General features: G+C 39.4%; 1 protein-coding gene across 1 annotated transcript in view; it reads right to left on the minus strand.

Moving 5' to 3' along the window:
* Positions 1-19507, minus strand: part of FBN2 (fibrillin 2) — a 255055-nt gene that overhangs the window by 9828 nt on the left and 225720 nt on the right. The window contains exons 54-61 of the mRNA XM_030317707.2: positions 18685-18807; positions 18107-18238; positions 7978-8103; positions 6442-6648; positions 5310-5435; positions 3199-3321; positions 1678-1794; positions 944-1072 (exon numbers count right to left, since the gene is read on the minus strand). Of these exons, the coding sequence (XP_030173567.2) occupies positions 944-1072; positions 1678-1794; positions 3199-3321; positions 5310-5435; positions 6442-6648; positions 7978-8103; positions 18107-18238; positions 18685-18807 (1083 nt within the window). The remainder of the gene's footprint in view (positions 1-943; positions 1073-1677; positions 1795-3198; positions 3322-5309; positions 5436-6441; positions 6649-7977; positions 8104-18106; positions 18239-18684; positions 18808-19507) is intronic.

Genomic DNA, 19507 nt, shown 5'->3' on the forward strand with positions numbered 1-19507 from the left:
GAACTCACAAGTGGCAAACAGCTGTACATTCAGAATACTTTAAAATTTTCAATGATTTCAAATATAAAATGTTAAAATGGAAATTTTTGAAGCCGAATTTTTCTTGGCTGCAAATTAGATATATAAATGTCCTACACTTCTTATAAAGAGTACATTAAAAACTATGAATATATTTCTTAAATCAAAGGGTGACTAAAATCAATAAAGACATAAACTGCAATAGTTTATAAAAAAAATGTAAGGGGATGTATATAGTCCTATAATTTTTTTGGCATGGGTATTTTGCAAAAGATACCAATTCTAATAAATTAACACTTGCGATGGAAATATTAGAGAACAGTTTAATATTTTGTCAGGTATAGGCAGATTCTTAATTTATTCCCAGTTAAACATTTCCTTGCACTTCACAAGAAATACCTATTGTGGGGGGTAGATTTATAGAAAATGCCCATTGTCGGGAAGAGAGTGAATCAGGAGTTTCAGAACAAATGAAATGGAAATAGCTCTCACTTTCCCCAGTGCTTTTCGTCTATTTCTGCAATTCTCTTTGATAACTGGTTCTTTCAAGACTTAACTTTCACACATGTCGTTATCATGGAACAAAGCCCCATGTTTTTTTCTGATTTATTTGTATACTACTGTAAACCATATTAGCTACAGAATTCTCTTGCAGTTTTTGTTTTTTTTTAGATCAGTAATTATGTAAAGACAACACTTACTTTAAAAGCCAGTTCATACTCTCAGAATTTTGGTTCTACCACCTGAAAGTTTTCCTCTGCCCCCAGAATGATACATGAAAATCTAAGAACAAAAATCAGTTCCTGAGTTCTATCTTGTTAAGTACTTTCTTTCTTTTGAGATGATCTCATTTCTCATTTAGTGGCTTGGGAGTTAAAAATAGTTTGCTGTGTTAGATCAAGGATTTTTGAGCAAATAAACTGACCTTCACAGTTCAGTCCAGTGGCATCAAGAGAGAACCCTCTTTGGCATTCGCAGCTGAAACTTCCAGGCGTGTTTTGACAGATTCCTTTTGCTCCACAGAGTGAAGGCTGAGACCCACATTCATTGTTGTCTAGCAAAGCAGGAAGGAGGAATGTCAAGCTTCCTAATCATTACCTGAGATTTCACTATACAAAGTGAAAAGTGAGGTATGAAAGCCTAAGTTTCAAGATGTGAAAACTTGAGGGAAATGTATGGCCAGATTCATTGTCATGTTAGTGGCAAGAAAAGGAATATTTCAAGACATATGAAGTTATAGTGTATCTTGGGTTGATCGAGGACATGATTTCTGATAATGCAGACTGAAGGTCTCTTAACGTGCGTGTCTTCTAACATAAAATAATCCACCGTGTTCGCTAGCATGTTGTAAATTACAGTGAACCTTTATCCATATTTTTTCTGAACACACATGGTTATATTTAGAATGCAATAGAAAGGCACTGTTTGGAATACACCCTACCGTGCTTGTGCTTGGTTGGACCTTAACTATTTTTTTTCCTTTGGATATTATTCTTGGGCAAAAACACCTATATTATTAGCCTCATTTCTAGACCACTAATTATGACGCATTGGTCCTAAATAGGAGTATTGAGCCATTCGTTATTCTCCCACTTTAAGTATGGTTTTTATGCATCTACCAAGAGTTTGCAAAACTTGCCATTTGTAGTTTTGTCTTACCAATACAAGCAGTGTGGTGCTGTGTGAAACCAGGTGGACATTTACAGGTAAAACCTCCCAGAGTGTTGACACAGAGGAACTGGCAGTTGTGCTGTTTGGTTTGACATTCATCAAGGTCTGAAATGAAAGACAAGCCAGTGAAAATCAGAGCAGAGTCACCTGGCTGTGCATTCTTTCTCATGAAGCCACAGGATGTGTACATCTTCCATTGGGAGTATATTGCCTAGAGTTGTGCAGGAAGCTTTACAGACTTCCATATGTGTATGGCAAGCAGTTCCTTTTCTCACATGTCAGCAGCATAAATATCATGGGCTGCTCTGATAGGATGGCTAAGGTGATACATAACACAAAGTTTTCCTAGAATAGGAAAGTGATTGGAGGAGTCACAGTGGTTTACACGAACCGTTCTCAAAGCGAATATCCAAAGGGTATAATTTTTGAATTTAATGCACAGTTCAGTACATGGCTGGTCACTTACTCCTATTAAAAGATGGGTTAAATAATAATAAAAACATCTGGAAATTGATGAAGATCTGAAAACAAACACTGAGTCAGGTTCTCAGACTCCAAATGAAAACACCATTATAAATACAAGAGGAAGCCAAAAAAAAAAAAAAAAAAAAAACACAACAAAAAAACAAAACAAAAAAAACCCCCCAAAATACAGCATCTGTAATTCTGATCATAAATGGAATTTATATTTGAACTAACAGAAAACTCAAAATGTGATTTTGGTTAGATTAGAACTTAATATATTGAAGTAAATATGCAAAGCAATATAAGATATAAACAACACTAATTCATTATATTAAAGCTTAAAAAGCACACACTAGTTGTACTCTTAACAACGTGCAAAATTACACTGACTTTTGATGGCTCGATAAATAGGTCAAAGAGAATAGTACTGCGTGCTATTATTGTTAGTACTTTTTTTTTCGGTATTCCTTGGAAATAAAACTTCATTCTTCTTAAGAATAACCTGTATTTCAAAAATTTAAGAAGGAATTTCCTCAGTCCATTGATTTTATACTGGTGAGATTTATGACAAAAATGAATGCATGACTATAGCATTGGAGCCACAGTAATTGTCTAACTTAGTTTGATAATTACTTTCAATACTACCTAAGCAAAAAATTTTAAATTCAACCATTCATTTTCAATATTCTGTGGTAGACATATAATAAAAGTAGTGTAGAGAAATAAGATCCTACATAAGCAACGAAGGAAATTTGATTGCAGTTATTTGTTTCAATCTCTTCCCTCAACAATTTTTGTCTTATGTAATTTCATTTAATTTTGAATTGTTTGGTTTGCTAGAAGAAGCAAACTGGGGTAGTTTGGGTTTCAATGCTCTCTGCCCCCTGCAAGTGTCCTTCAGTAGAGGTTTCTGTGCCATAATAAGGTGGTCACTAGGAAGATGTGCTTTAATGAAGGAGATACAGGTGGAGGAATCCCGGACTCGCTAGATTCGGATCTGAAAGAAGAGAGACAGGGGTCAGAAATGCCAGAGACTTGGCTCACCTTTGCACGTCTTTGCGTCCTCCTGTAGGACATATCCCCGGGGACATGAGCACTGGTAGCTTCCCTCAGTGTTCTTGCAGATGAAGTTGCATGGTTTCGGGGACTGAGAGCATTCATCAAGATCTAAGTAAGAGTGATATGAAGATTAAATTCTTAGTTTCAAGGAGCAACTGGCCTCCTTCCTCCCTCCATATTCTTACTTCATCTTTTTCTTTTCCACTTCAACTTAAAATGGAAAAACAGCCAGAGAGAAAAGATGCACGCAACAGTGTCCTTGAGAGTAACGTACTGGTTTACTTTGTAGAGCAGTCTATGATTCTTGGATAAATGTAATATCCGGACAACTGTGCGGGTTCAAAAAATCCATCACATTGGTTTTTTTAAGCTGTTAAATATTTTTGAGAGAGAGAGAGAGCGTGTGTGCACAAGTGGGGGAGATGCAAAGAGGGAGACGGGATCCCAAGCAGGCTCTGTGCTGTTAGCACAAAGCCCGACATGGAGCTCCAACCCACCGACCATGAGATCACAACCTGAGCCGAAGTCAGATCCTCAACTGGCTGAGCCACCAGGTGCTGTGCCACTACATTCTTTAGATTTATGTATTTTGGTTTATAGCTTGAGGATCATACTCTAAAATGTAAGAATTTCTTTCTTCCTTTAAAAAAATTTTGTTTATTTCTGAGACAGAGAGACAGGGAGAGGGAGGGAGGAAGAGAGGGAGAGAGACAGACAGAAAGAATGAGAATGAACAGGGAAGGGGCAGAGAGGGAGACACAGAATCTCCAGCAGGATCCAGGCTCTGAGCTTTCAGCACAGAGCCGGATGACCCGATGTAGGGCTTGAACTCTTGAATTGCGAGATCATGACCTGAGCTGAAACCGGACCCTTAACCGACTAAGCCACCCAGGTGCCCCCAGAGTTTCTTTCTTCGGACACTGTGACACACGGGTATGGAAGACGTTCTCTTGAACTGTTAGCTGACATGCTAAGCACCGTGGGGCACCACAGATCCAGATCCAAGTCTTCACTCTGGCCCACCGTGCTGCTAGACTCGGGCCCAGGCTGCTAGACTACACACACACCACCAGCAGGTTCCCTTTGCTGTCTGTCTGGTCCTTATTTCCCTCCACACCCTCCCTGCAAGATGGCCCAGGCTCTGAGTCACTGGGTCAGGGGTCACAACTCCTTTCAAGGCGGCCCTCCGTGCACAATTTTCCCCTCCCAGGGTTCAACGACATCTCCCTCTTCTCTTTTGGCACAGCCCCAGCACACAGCACTGTGCCTCGCAGTTTCTACACACTCTGCTCACATCTTTATTCAAAACAACTGTCTGTAAATCGTCCCCACCTTTCAACATACTGCCTCTTTACTGCTAAGACTGTCAGATGGCAAACAATCTCCATTTCTTCCTAAAACATACTGATCCATGCCTCCAGAATGCCAAAAGCTCATGATCAACAGCCTGGTCTCAAGCACTCTCATGCCCAACCCAGTGAGTCAGATGCTCACTAAGAGTCAGTATGGGTTTTCTTAACCTTTTCATCCCAGGTTGTTATTAAAACAGGAACTTGAATAGAAGTAAAGCTGCAAGGTAATTAAATATGGAGGAGAGAAGACTTTTTTTTTTTTTTTTTTTTTTTGGTCATCATTGAAAACTCAGTCGAATGCTTTGGAAAGACTGGATAAAGGCAAGCCTCCCACCCCTGCCCTTAACTGTTACGGAATTCTGTGTGTGAGACAATAAGAAACTGAATTAGAAAAAGAGACTGTAAAAACATAGAAGGATTCTGCCTTGAGACTTCTTTCCAACTGGAAATGATACATGATGCTTAATTGGTATATTTTATGCCAAAAACAGCAATGAGGAGCAAAACGCATTCTCTCTATATATGCTAACACACATGTCCAGAGTCCGAAGTCATTTTGTATTAAAATATAAAATGTTGAAACAATACTTTTGAAATAATTTTTATGCTTCTCCAATTGAACACTTCCTGATGAACTGAACAGTTCTGTGTCCCACACGCTCCATGGTAAACACTGCATTGACAGAAGTGACCTGTAGGCAATGGGAGCCGGCCACCCCCAGAGGGAGAGACGCGGCACCTTACCTACGCACGAGGTGCCGCTGATGTCTGTGGTGTAGCCAACCTTGCAGAAGCACCGGAACGAGCCCATGGTATTGATGCACTGACCATTGCTGCAAAGGTTTGGCATAACTTTGCATTCGTCGATATCTGTGGGCAACAACAACCCCAAAATGAAAACAAACGTACAAGTTAATATATATGCGGGGATAACGCTGGTGGGAAAACTAAGAGAAACGAAGGAAGTGACGTGAGAGAACTAGCAACCAACATCCACAGTGCTGCTCACTCCAGCGGCTGGCAACATGCAAGGGAAAGAAAACTATTCTGAAGTGGCCAGAAGAGATACATCCATGGAAGCTAGGTTGAAAGCCCTGCTTAAGTCTACTTGTTTTGCAATGTAAGTGCGTATTATTTTGGCGGGATGTATACAGCTACCTCTCTGAAGCTCAAGTAATCTGGAATTTGTGGTGATCTCCTATGCCGGACCTCGTATTCACACTGGGATTCGGCTCTGAAGAAAGGGTTTCATTAGCAACGTAATCAGGCCCAGGGCCAAGAGTCTGTGTAGTAATAGAAGAAAATGGTATTTTTCAGGACATCAGTCTATCAGGTGGTTGTACAGAAAAATGGAAACAGAGGACTAACGGGCCAGAAGCTAGAATTCACCTCCAAAGTTAGAGCCTTTAGATATAAACTGCTTAAAAGAGGAATGGGCTCAGGAAGGGGAAAAAAAAAAATTGGAAACCACTAACTGATAATGAGACTTGCTGGTTTGTATATACGTTGCAAACTGACTGAGTCCCTGTGCACAAATAGGCAACACGTATTTAAGTAAAGCAGGTATAGTTTGGGGGGTTACAAGCATGGCCTTTGGGGTAAGACAGGTATGTTCTGTTGCTGAGTGCATCCCTTAGAAAGGGTGTGATCTCAAGAAAATTACTTACTGTTACCGAAGCTTTCAGTTTTCCCAGTAAATCCTACCTCTTAAATATGAAGACTGCATCTTTTCCAGTCTCCAAATCATTAGCAAGAAGCGTATACAAACACATGTAAGTATTTCAGCTATCGTATCAATTTTTCACTTTTCCTTCCGGTTAACCTAAGTTAATGTTCATGGTATTGGTAGCGTGTGTCAATTTCCTCAACTCCTTACCTCTTCCATCAGTGGTATATCCTGGGCCATGAGGACATATCTTTTTGTACTGGGCAGTTCCCGGAAGTGGGCAAAGCTCACACTGGTGACCCCAGCCTCGCCCCCCGTCACAGCAGCATTCGGACTTTGTGACGAGATTGCGGCTGCTGGACGCCATCTGACACATCGTCTGCAACACCTCGGCAAAGCAGAGTCCCTGTCGATTGTCTGAAATAACAACGAGTTAATAAGCATCAGTGACATGGTGCTGACACTTCATTTTCATCTTCAAGTAAAACAGGACCATCAATGCTTTTCTTCCTGGCGGTAATGTTTTCAAAGGTGAGTACTCTTCTATGTGAACAGCCACACTGCCTGACAGTTTCATGAACACAAAGGTGTTAGAGAATCAGTTCAAAGCATGTTCTTTTACTAGAGTTTATTAAATTTGACCAAAGGTGATACTGTCCTTTAGAAATAGATTTATTTTTCTTCAATCCATCAGCAACTAGTTGATAGCAAGCTATCATTCCTGCAGAATGCAAATAAAAGGAAAATGAAATGAAATCATTTCCCTATAAATAAGCAAATGAGTATCAGGATTTATTTGTGGAAATTCCAGATGATGTTACAATGTTGGTACGTATTCAGTCCAATCTCATATTTTCTGCATCTAAAAGAGGGTTCAAACATGTGGGCTAAGTGGTTTTTTTTTTGTTTTTTTGTTTAGTATAAATAAAGGAATTTCTCTGATGTAAATACGCCAATAAATCTTTAATATGAACCCTCCCAGTGAAAATACTATAAACAAAAAAGTACATTAGACTATGTAGGTTATCTTTTCTATTTCTGGAAAGATTGGTGGTTAGTAAGGGTCTAGATTGTAAATAATATTTATTTTCTTGACTAACAGTTTCCGAGGATTTAACGCAGTGACATCATTTGGAGAATCTGATATAGCTGAGACATTCTGTTTTTGTATCAGTGATGAGTACTCTTATTTCTCGGTTTGCCTTAAATTTTCCTCCTCCATACATTTACACCTGCTCATATTTAACTGAAATGGCTTATAATATAGGTATTTTAGCATTAAAATACAACATAATGTCTGAGCTTTATATTTTCCACAAGAAAATATTTTGTAAAACATTTTTTTCTGTACCGTAAAATAAAAATTAACCTTCACTGCATTTTTGAAATGTGGCATTTACTTTAATATTATTAATACAGCAAAGCTTACCTCACATAGCAAATATTTTCTTATGGAATTAAATCATCTCCTGATGTAAGTTTTAGTAAAGTCACATTTTCCATAGAGCTTAATTAATCTTAATTTTGAAAAGACTATTTACATGACACATAGATGTGCATACAACACACACATGGGCAGAAATAAATCATTTTAATAGATGGGTCCCTTCAGGAAGAGGCATATTGGATTACTCAGATTGGGGGGTTTTATAGCAGACAAGACTATGTATGTAGAGCCCTTCTGTGATGACATCATAAAATGGATGTTTTACTTACCAAGTACAATACAATCAGATGTCCACTTACCAAGGCATTCGGTGCCCGAGGAACTTGACTGAAATCCCTCACTACACTCACATCGGTAGCTCCCGATAGTGTTAACACAGCGCCCATTTTCACAAATTCCTGGCTTGGTCCTGCATTCATTTTCATCTTTGGGAAAACAAATAGGGTGAATAATGAGCAGAGTGTAAAATGACCATTCACAAATGATCCTGAAGGGAGTTACATCTTATTTAAAATGTCCTCACCAAAATACCAACATGATGGGATAAAAACTAGTCATATGTGAACATGGATTTATTCTTAACTCCATCCAGGAGGGTTCTTTCTTAACAAAATGTTTTTCTTTTTCCCCTTCCCTTCCTTGTGGGGGAGGTATGGTCATTTGATGGAAAATTGACCTCCACGAGGCATAAACTTGCCCCAAGATACCAGACAAGGTGAGGAAGAACTCTGGGGGAGAGGGTGCCAGTTTATACGATATGGGAGCGAGGCTGGGGGCTGAGGGGAGGGGGGGTGTTAAGGAAGGGTGGAGAGTAGGGTAAAAGCCACACAGGCAATCATGAAGCGCAGGCTCCCAGATTGGCTTTGAGTCAAATCAGAGGAGAAGCGTGGTTTTTGAGGACTCTTACTGGTTGAAGAAATTTAGGGAGTTCTGCTCTTTTGGTTGGTGATAAATCTATTAGGGCAAAATGGTTTTCATTAAAATCTCTTTTATCTTTACTGGGTTTGATATTCTGTAAATTTTGTTTGGGGCTTTTTTTTTTTTTTTTTGAAGCTATGCTATCAAGAACCTAAGAGAGCTTATGACAATGAAATATTTTTGATAAACGGCTTTCATCTTTATACTTCTTAATATTTTTTTGTCAGGATGTTTTTGTTTTTGCTTTGTTTTTGGTCAGGATGTTTTTTTTTTTTTCTTATTTATTTTTTACTTTACATCCAAGTTAGTTAGCATATACTACAATAATGATTTCAGGAGTAGATTCCAGTGATTCATCCCCTACATATAACACCCAGTGCTCATCTCAACAAATGTCTTCCTCAATGCCCCTTGCCCATTTAGTCATCCCTCCACCCACCACCCCTGCAGCAACCCTCATTTGTTCTCTGTATTTAAGAGTCTCTGATGTTTTGCCCCCTCCCTGGTTTTATATTATTTTTGCTTCCCTTCCCTTATGTTCATCTGTTTTGTATCTTAAAGCCCTCACATGCGTGAAGTCATTATTTGTCTTTATTTAATTTCGCTTAGCATGATACACTCTACTTCTAACCACATTGTTGCAAATTATGCTTTTTAATCTTTAATTTGTTGATATTTAAATTTTTTTAATGCGTATTCATTTTTGAGAGACAGAGACAGAACATGAGTGGGGGAGGGGTAGAGAAAGAGGGAGACACAGAATCCCAAGCAGGTTCCAGGCTCTGAGCTGCCAGCACAGAGCCCCATGTGGGGCTCAAACTCGTAGACCATGAGATCATGACCTGAGTTGAAGTCAGATGCTTAACACACTGAGCCACCCAGGCACCCCAAATTTGGTGATATTTATTCTGCCTGTGCTTTCTTTTTATCAGCACTTGCCCTCAATATTTTTTTCCATCCCTTCATTTTCAATCTCCCTCACATTCTGATTTGGCACCTTTCTTACGAACAGCATCAGGCGCTGGGTTTAAAAGGAATTTTAAAAAGTACATCTGTTTTTTTAACTCACAGTTTATAACTATCATGACTGCTGGTGTGTTTGGATTCTTACCTATCATTTTATTGTGTTTTGTATCTACTGTGGTCTTGCCCTCTTCTCTCAATATTTCTTAGACTAGTCTAGTTTTCTATGCCCTCCTCTTGTCCCCACCTCCTGTCTGGAAGTTGTAATTTTCTTTCTATCCTTGCAGTGGTAGCCACGTCACAGCTTCGACACATACTTGCAGTGAACAGTTTTGCACAGATGTCAAGAAGTACTGACGTCTTTCTGCTCTCCCTTGGTGCCACCTGTCATGCTGATGTGACCTAAAAGTTTGGTTTGTTAGATCTTGTTTTTAAATGTGCCTCCAGGATCTATTTAAACCAAATAACAAACTTGCCTGTATCCCTGGCTTACCACTGCTTCATGTATACTAACTTCCTTTTGCATTAATTAAAACAAAATAATGGAGTATCTCGTTTGGTGGTCATTTCACAGAGTCATTTCATTATGGGTGGTAACTTAATTTAGAACATTTCTGACAATGTCCTATTTTTTGTTTATTTCCTTACTAGACTGAGTATACAGTTTTAGTTCAGAATCATTTTCCCTTAGAACGTTTGGAAAATATTGGTCCCTTGTTCTCTTTGACCCAGTGGTACTGTTCATTTGTAGGAAGTCTGGGTTTTCTCTCTGGAAGCTTTATGGGTTTTCAACTTTGCTCTCAGCATCCTAAAATCCACTATGCTGTGTCTTGGGGAAATTTTTCCTCCCTTATAGGGAAAAAACAATTATTACACAATCATAGAAATACACAAATTTTAAGATTATTTACAAAAATATTGAGCTAAGTTATAGATTTAAAAAAGGTACATTTTTTTGTATATTGTGTACTATGCAGTGTCTGTTATTTCTAGAAGTTGAGGGTTCAAGGTCGGCCTTCTTGATCTAATCCTATCCCTGATGTCATTAACCTTTATTTTGATTTGTTTTTTAGTTGTCTGAATTACTTTATTTTTTGGATTTTTTTTAAGAAGGGCTCTTGTTGGATAGACAGAGTTCCTCCATGTCTGGTGACGCAAAATAGAGCTTCTATACTTGAAAGATGGCTAGAGAGGTCTCAAAGTTTTAGATTACTTTTGTTCTACTACCAGTGGCATGAGAATTAGTGTGAGAATTTGTAAAAATTTTTTTTCTGCCTTGTAGATACTTTGTTTTTCTGCTTGGTTGCCTGAAACCAACGTAATTCACTTTTTTCTTTCCCTTTTTCCATTGTTGAAATTTGTAACTTCACTAGGGAGTGTCTTGGTGTGATGCTGCAGCACCTCTAGAATTTTGATTGCTAGCATTCCATGCTTTATCCTTTGAAAATTTCTCAGTGGCATCAGGATTGCCAATTAGTCGCCTTTCCACTGTTGGCTACTCCTGGAGCACTTAGCGCTGTCTACTCCGTGCCTAATGCAGTGCAGACCCATAGGCTAGAGGCAAACACACTGCTAGGACGGTCTCACTTCAACTCGCGATTCAAACCTCAAATGGGAAGTAACACTCCCTTGACAATCTTACTGTATTTCCTAGTGTGTCCATGCTTCCATTTTCTAAAATGACTACTGTGCAGGGCGACAACAACTCCTCCAACTCCCCACTATGAACCACCTATCTGGCCCTCACTTTCAAAGTCTTGTCTTTTTCAGCAGCATACAGATTTCCTGGTTTTTCTCAAAGGCCAGTCCTTGCACTTGAACTCTGGATTGCCTTCCAGGAGTTCACAGTTCTCCTTTTTCACGGAGTTATTCTCTTAACACACACGTTCTAGTAACTTCCATCTTAAAAAACAATCTCTTTTAATAATGTGTCATACCTCCACCTACTACCTCATTTGTGGTCCCCTTCAGGACAGATTTATTTCTTTTTCCCTCCTCAGTACTCCTAATTTTATTCTACTTTATTTCCAGTTTATTGAGGTATAGTGTAAAAGGATTCCTCTGTCGAGTGAATTAACACACCCATTACCTCACATATTTATCCTTTTCCTGTGAGAGAATATTTAAGTTCTAATCTCTTAGCAAATTTCCATTACACAGTACAGTGTTGTCAGCTGTGAATCACCATGGTACACATTAGATCCTCAAACCTTATTCATCTTATAAACTGTAAGTTTGTACCTTTCTACCAACCTCTCTCTATTTCCCCTACCTCAAGCCCCTGGCAAACATTTTTCTACTCTTTCCGTGAGTTCAATTTATTTTATTTTTTTAGATTCCTCTTATAATTAATACTGTGCAGTACCTGTTTTCCTCTGCCTGGCTTATTTCACTTTGCATAATGCCCTTTGGGTCCATCCACATGTTATCACAGATGACAGGATGCGTGTACATTTTCTTGATCCATTCATCCACTGACAAACACTTAGGATGTTTCCATACCTTGGCTATTGCCAGTAATGCTACGATGAACACTGGAGCTGACAAGTTTTTGAGATAATGTTTTTGTTTCCTTTGGTTATATACCCATAAGTGGGATTGCTGGATTATATGGTAGCACATATTTAATTTCCTGAGGAACCTCCAAAATCCATACATAGTGGCCTTAGTAGTTTATGTTCCCACCAACAGTGCCTAAGGTCACAGTGCACAAGGGTTCCCTTCTCTCCACATCCTTGTCGACGCTTGTTATCTCTTGTCTTTTTATGACTGTCCATCCTAACAGGTGTGAGGTGATATCTCACTGTGGTTTTGATTAAAATCGAAACCTGATGACTAGTGATGAAGAAGGCACCAAATATAATTACTGCTTCTCTTTCTATATCCTGCAATACATCTCAGCATCATTATACACGAGTGACTGACCACTCTCTAACTGGTCTAATGAAAACTAATTGAATAGTCCATCCTTTTAATTGTCATGAATCCTACACTGACCTGGAGAACTTCCTCTCTTGCTGGTCACTCATTTTTGTCTTCTAAGTATTTTTCACCACACTAGATTTTGGAGTGTTCAGAGCTCAGTCACTGCGTTCTCTTTCTTGGTGTCTCTGTGTTTTCTTTCTTGGTGTCCTCATCTGATCCTATGATTTTTAAGTAACTACCTGTTTGCCAATAATTTGTAGTCCTGGCTCATAAACAAATCTGTGTACCTGCTGTTACTGCTTGAAAGGCTCATACATTTCTGACAGTTAACTTGGTCAAAACATTTTTTTTTTTTTATTTTTCTGTGTTTCCAATCACACCTGCTTCTTCCAGTCTTTTCCTTATCAGTTAATAGCCATCCAATCAACTATTCAAGTAAACTGCTAGGATTTGTCTTCTCTCTCTTCCTTCTTCCATATCCAATCAGCCCGTCATTAAGTTCTGTTGATTATGTCCAGAGTATATTATAAATCTAAGTCCCTTTCACCTCTGGCCCTTATCTGAGCTTCCTTCAGCTCTGGGATGATGAAAACAGCCACCTAAGTGAACCCTGCTTCTACTCCTAACACTTTGTAATGCATTATCCACTAGGCAACCAGAGATCTTTTAAAAATGTACATCAGGCAGTAACAATAACACAAGCGAAATTTTACTGTATGCAAAGCACTGTCCTAAGGGTTTATATGAATTAACTTATTGGATCTCCCCAATAATCCTATGAGGTAAGTGCTCTCCTTATTCTTATTTATGTTTAGAGTATGAATTTGAGGCACAAAGTGAAGCCAACTTGCCCCAAAACCCAGAACTAGGAGACATGAATCTAGGTTTCTCACATTCATTGTCCATCTGCAGGCCTGTACTCTAAATCCCTCTGCCACGGTGCACGCACCACAAAACCAGTCTCGTTACCGTGGCCTGCCGTGTCCGTGACCACCTTGGGACCTCACTTCACACTCCTCCCCTGGCACAAACTCTGGCTACACTGGCCTTCGTTCTGGCCTGAGGCATCTGTACTTACTGCTATTTCCTCTTCATTTCTAGGCCCCGGCTCAGACATCACCTTGTCACAGAAGCCCTCCTTCAATGGATCTTCTCAAATAGATCCCATTCAACCACTAAATCTTACGTTCTTAAAAAGACGTACCACTATATGAAATTTGTATGTCGATTAGTTGTTTGTTTGAGGTCTGTTTCTCCCTGAGCAGAACACACATGACTCGAGAGCAGAGTGGGGGCAGGGGGTGCGGGGGACACCCTGCCCTAGTTGAACACCCTGTCCCAAGAACCACACAAACAGTAGGTGTTTGATGAAGTGTAACTGAATAAATGACTATTCTGTACTAGCTTTTCGTGGGGCAGTGTGTTCTCATATACAGGCTTAAATATTTTCTACAAAAATTTAATTCCACAAATGCTCAAACATGTTCCAATATTTTTCATTTTTCCTTTTTTTTTGGGGGGGGGGACTTTGTTTATGCAATGTTGGATTTTTTGGTCTTCCACCTGTACCATTTTGTTATGAATCACTTCCATATCCACATTTTTGCTTGTGTTTTCATCCTCGGCTACTTTTTATTAAGTCTACTGTGATTGGTGTACCTGGGTGGTTCATCTGGTTAAGTGTCCGACTTTGGCTCAGGTCACAATCTCACGGTTCATGGCTTTAAGCCCTGCATTGGGCTCTCTGCTCTTAGCGCAGAGCCCACTTCCGATCTTCTGTTTCCCTCTCTCTCTCAAAATGAAATAAAAATATTACAAAAACGCTACTGTGACTAACCTCTGTGATGGCTTTCTTTCCTCAGCTCTGCTAGACCATTCTCTCTTGATACTGCTCTATCTTCATTTTCAATATCTTCTATTATAATTTGTATTTAATGGTGTCTCTTAAAGATCACAAAAACTATTTTTCTAAACTTGTCCTCTTCCATTCCTGAGGTGTTTTGGCCCATTTCTTGTTTATTTTCCTTTCTTCTCCTCCGCCTCATACGTATACGTTAGTTGTGGTCTCGTGTAACTCCTCATCTTTGATGGACTTTTCCCAGGTCTACTACATGCTACAGCACAGCGCAGAAGCACATCACCAGTGCTGAGCAAGGTGTGACCCAGCTTCACTTCATGTCTGTTGTACGAGCATTCTCTCACCACATCAGTTATGCTCTCTGCCCGTGGGGCATGCGTACCGAGTGTTGTTTTTAGTTTAGGAGGTCACTGTGGCTCTGAGTAAAGTCCTCTAAGTCTTGTCAACTGTTTTCTCTTTTACTTCTCTGGCTCTTCACACCGAGTGTCGAACTGGTTTCTCTCATTCACCTGTGTCCCTAATCTACTCGAAGATGCTGGATGAATTCTTTAAATTAGGGTTGGTCACTTTGAAAGATATCTGTATTCTGCTCCAGTCTAAAGAAAAGTATGTCACTGAGCCTCAAAAATACGTATTTTTGATTGAAACTTTTACGTTATTTGAAAGATACTCTTCAGAGTCTGTAGTTGGGACCATTCCTCACTTAAATAAACACTCTTCCCTCCACTGCTGCATTTCTAAATCTTCAGGGGATGCAAGTGAGGTAACACATTTTTATTTCATCATCTTAAAAGCAAAGCCTTCTTTCCCCTCATTAATATTTCAAAATTCATTTTGAAATAAATTTTATTCATTTCAGAATGAATCCCCAAAAGCATTCTGTCAAGACTTTCATGAAAATTTAATGATCGTGATAAAGTTTTTCTATTCCTTACATTTTTCTATTCATTTATTTGCTTACTTAAAATGAATTACTGGGGCATAGTATATCATATAGTCGAATTTAATCTGTTGTATCTGGTAAGGGGTAAATATCCCAAATATATAAGTAACTCATACAACTCAACACCAAAAAAACAATCTAACTAAAAAATGGGTCAAGGACGTGAGTATACATTTTCCCAAAGAAGATACACAGTTGGGCAACACACACATCAAAAGATGGCTAGACATCACTAATCATCAGAGAGATGCAAATCACAACCACAGTGATCTATCACTTCACTCTAGTCAAAATGGCCAAAGTTTGGGGCACCTGGGTGGCTCAGTCGGTTAAGCGGCCGACTTCGGCTCAGGTCATGATCTCTTGGTCTGTGGGTTCGAGCCCCGTGTTGGGCTCTGTGCTGACAGCTCAGAGCCTGGAGCCTGTTTCAGATTCTGTGTCTCCCTCTATCTGACCCTCCCCTGTTCATGCTCTGTCTCTCACTGTCTCAAAAATAAACAAAACGTTAAAAAAAAATTTTTTTTTAATGTTTCAAAATGGCCAAAGTTAAAAAGACAAGAAATAACAACTGTTGGCAAGGATGTGGGAAAAGAGGGAACCCTCAAACACAGTGGGTGGGACTGCAAACTGGTGCAGACACTATGGAAAATAGTAATGGAGCTTCCTCAAAAAATTAAAAATAAAAATACCCTGTAATCCAATGATTCCCCTACTGGGTTTTTACCCAGAGGAAATAAAAACACTATTTTGAAAAGATATATGCACTCCTTTGTTTACTGAAGTATTATTTATGATAGCCAAGATACGGAAGCAATCAGAGTGTCCACTGATTGATGAATGGATGATGAAAGATACGGTATCTACACACAGCAGAGTATTACACGGCCATAGGAAAGGATGAGATCATGCCATCTGAGACAACATGGATGGATCTAGAGATTATTATGCTAAGTGAAATAAATCAGACTGAGAGAGACAAATACCGTATTATTTCACTCATATGTGGAATCTAAAAAACAAGTGAACAAACCAAACAAACAAACCAGAATGAGACCTATAAAAATACAGGGAACAAACTGATGGTTGACAGAGGGGAGAGGGCTGTGGGGATGGGCGAAATGGGTGAAGAATGAGTGATGGAGAATGGGAAATACAGGCTTCCAGGTATGAAGTAAGTCACAGAAATAAGACAGAGCATAAGGAATATAATTCGTGATATTGTAATAGCAGTGTAGAGTGACAGATGGGAGCTACACTTGTGATGAGCACACCATGTTTAAATTTGCTGAATCAGTATGTTGTATGCCCAAAAGTAATTTAACATTATATTACAACTATACTTAAAAAATTAAAGAAATTTCATTTGTGATTACATTTAGTTTTCTTTATAGAGATTTTAGATTTCCTACCTAAGTCCAACTTTTTAGCTTATAATATTTTTAGTTTCTGTTGTGTTTGACATTTTGGAGATAATTTTGTTGTATTTCAGTCTCACTGTACGCAGCATTTTTATTATGGTTTTATGTGTGTGTGTGTGTGTGTGCGCGCACGCGTGTGTGTGGCTTTATCTTTCATTCTGATTCGGACATTTGTAAATAATTTTTATTTATAATAATATCTTGGCTGTTTATAATAGCCATTTCTAATTATAAAAACATGTCTGTATAAAACCAAACTTCACTACAAAGAGTTTTCTGATGATCAAAAAGAGTTGTTTCTGCAGAAGGTTCAGCTTCCAGCATGTGATCATGAAAAGCCTGAGGATCAGAAATGTTTTAGAACCTGTATCTTCTGTAGCGTCTTTTCACAATGAAGAAATTACAAACGTATAATGCTGCCCTAGGTCTTTTCTTTGAAAAAGGAAGAAATGGGATCATAGAATACTAGAGCTAAAACACTTCGCCCTTTCCGTCTCTTCCTCTTCCTCCCACCCAAATCACGTAGTTTCTCACTCTGTAGATGAGGAGACAGAGACAAAGAGAATGAGGCCACTTTTAAGTCACCCCGCTCATTTATGGCACATCCAGGACCAGAAAACTGGGCTCCTGATATGATCATGGTGCCCATCCCCTTGCTCCCAGGAAATATACATATAAATGTAGTGACTGTACAATGTCAAATTCAGCTAGTTACCAAAAAAAAAAAAAAAAAAAAAATTCAGGCATTAAAAAATAAACATGTTTCTAAGTATTTTAGCTAGATGAAATTCAAACACACATATACGTGCAAAAAAATTAAAAAAGAAAGATACATGGCAGGTAAGCACATGAAAAGATGCTCAATGTCATTAAAGAAATTTAAGTTAAAACTACACTATGATGCCCTTATACATCTACTCGAATGACTAAAATCAAAATTCTCGGGTTGCCTGGATGGCTCAGTCAGTTAAGGGGGAGAGACAGAATCCAAAGCAGGCTCCAGGCTCTGAGCTGTCAGCACGGAGCCTCATGTGGGGCTCAAAGTCACGAACGGTGAGATCAGGATCTGAGCCGCAGTCAGATGCTCAACCGACTGAGCCACCCAGGCTCCCCTTGGGGTTCCTCTTTTAAATTTTTTTCCTCTGTATTTACTTGCTTGCATATGTACCCGCAGAATTATGAAAAACAAGAAGGCTTATGTAATCTGGGACAGGCATAACCGCCTGTGCATCATCTAGAAGCTGTTATATTGGCATGGACCCAGACATAGAAGAAATCCAGCTCTAGCACAGCCTTGAAATACCTAGAAAAGTAGTTGGCTTGAAGTTAGGATGATTTGGAAACAGTGCTCCAAATGTGTCTTGAGCTAGGGGTCTTAAATAAGCAGACCCTTCAGGCCTTACCTACACAGCCTTCTCCATCAGGCCGTCGGGTCATCCCAGGCGGGCAGATGCACATGAAGGTGCCTATCAGATTCTTGCACATCATGCCTCTAGATTCACAGTCATGGAGACCTTCGGCACATTCATCCAGATCTAGAAAACAGTTTTCGTAGGAAAAAGAGCAAAACAAATTCTCAGGAGCAGGCTATTGTTTTGGAGTTTTAAGTCTTAGTTCTGGTCTTAAGGCTCTTAAAATACTAGGAAGGAGGAAGGAGGAGCCCGATATTTTCCAATTGTTGGCTATATTCTAGACTTATAAAAGTTTCAGCATTGATCCCAATGAGAAGAAGTTCAGGGAAGGACAGTCTTTTCTTTAATAAGAGCCCAAGATTGTGGGTTCTTCAACCTCTTTTATCTCTGACTTGCTTAGGCAGACCATCAGGTGTCTTGTTACCTAGGTATGGAAATCTACCAGCAAAATCCTGTCAGATACAGGGCTGTAAACTCTAGAAGAACATAGATGAGAACTGTAACTTCACTGCAGTACACTTCCAGCGTGGCAAATAAAGTTTTAACTACTCTCTTGTCCATGGCCTTACCTTTGCACATCTTCTGGTCTTCCCTGAGGGCATAGCCAATTGGACATGTGCATTCGTAGGACCCGAAGGTGTTCATGCAGCGGAAAGCACAGAGCAGCGGGTTCTGGGCACACTCGTTGATATCTAATCAAACAAACAGGTAAGCAGGGACTGAGCCTAGAGTGTTAATTGTTTAAATAAACACTGCTGTATTTACTTAGCAGTCATCGAGAAAGCAGTAATATAATAGAACCTCCACTCCTGGTATGGAGAAGTGAGCACCTAACAAATTCACCCTCCAACAAATAACAACCATAAACTCTGAAAACAAAAACAAAAACAGAAACAACTACCTGAAGTAGTCTTTAGTGGTAAGTTGAAACTCTGCAAACAACCAGCAAGAAAGAAGTTCCCAATATTTTTCTTTTTCTGAAATTACGCTGTGGATGGACATAGTCCTGCCAGCAGCAGGGCCTGGCAGCTAAATCTTCAATAGAAATGTTCTGAGCTTCTGTGCATGGCAATCGGGGGAGGGAGCTGGGGGCAACCAAGGCTGCTCAAGAGTGAGAGGGAATCCCAGATAGGAGAGGGCTAGAGATGGAGACACACTATTTTGCATAAAAGCAAAAAACTTAATCTGAACCGCTGTCTTACACGGGCCTGACAGTCTGCTTTTATGTTCATCCAAGTTAACGGCCTGCTAAGACAAAAGCATCGGCATTCTGCAAAGGTATCACTCACAATATCCAGGGAATAATCTAAAATTAACCTCCTGCTGGGGAGCTAACTTCAAGTGAAAATACCATCAACAGATGCTGACTCTGACATGACCGAGATGCTGGAC

This window comes from Lynx canadensis, chromosome A1 (assembly GCF_007474595.2).
Source record: "Lynx canadensis isolate LIC74 chromosome A1, mLynCan4.pri.v2, whole genome shotgun sequence".
In the NCBI taxonomy this organism is placed as follows: domain Eukaryota; kingdom Metazoa; phylum Chordata; class Mammalia; order Carnivora; family Felidae; genus Lynx; species Lynx canadensis.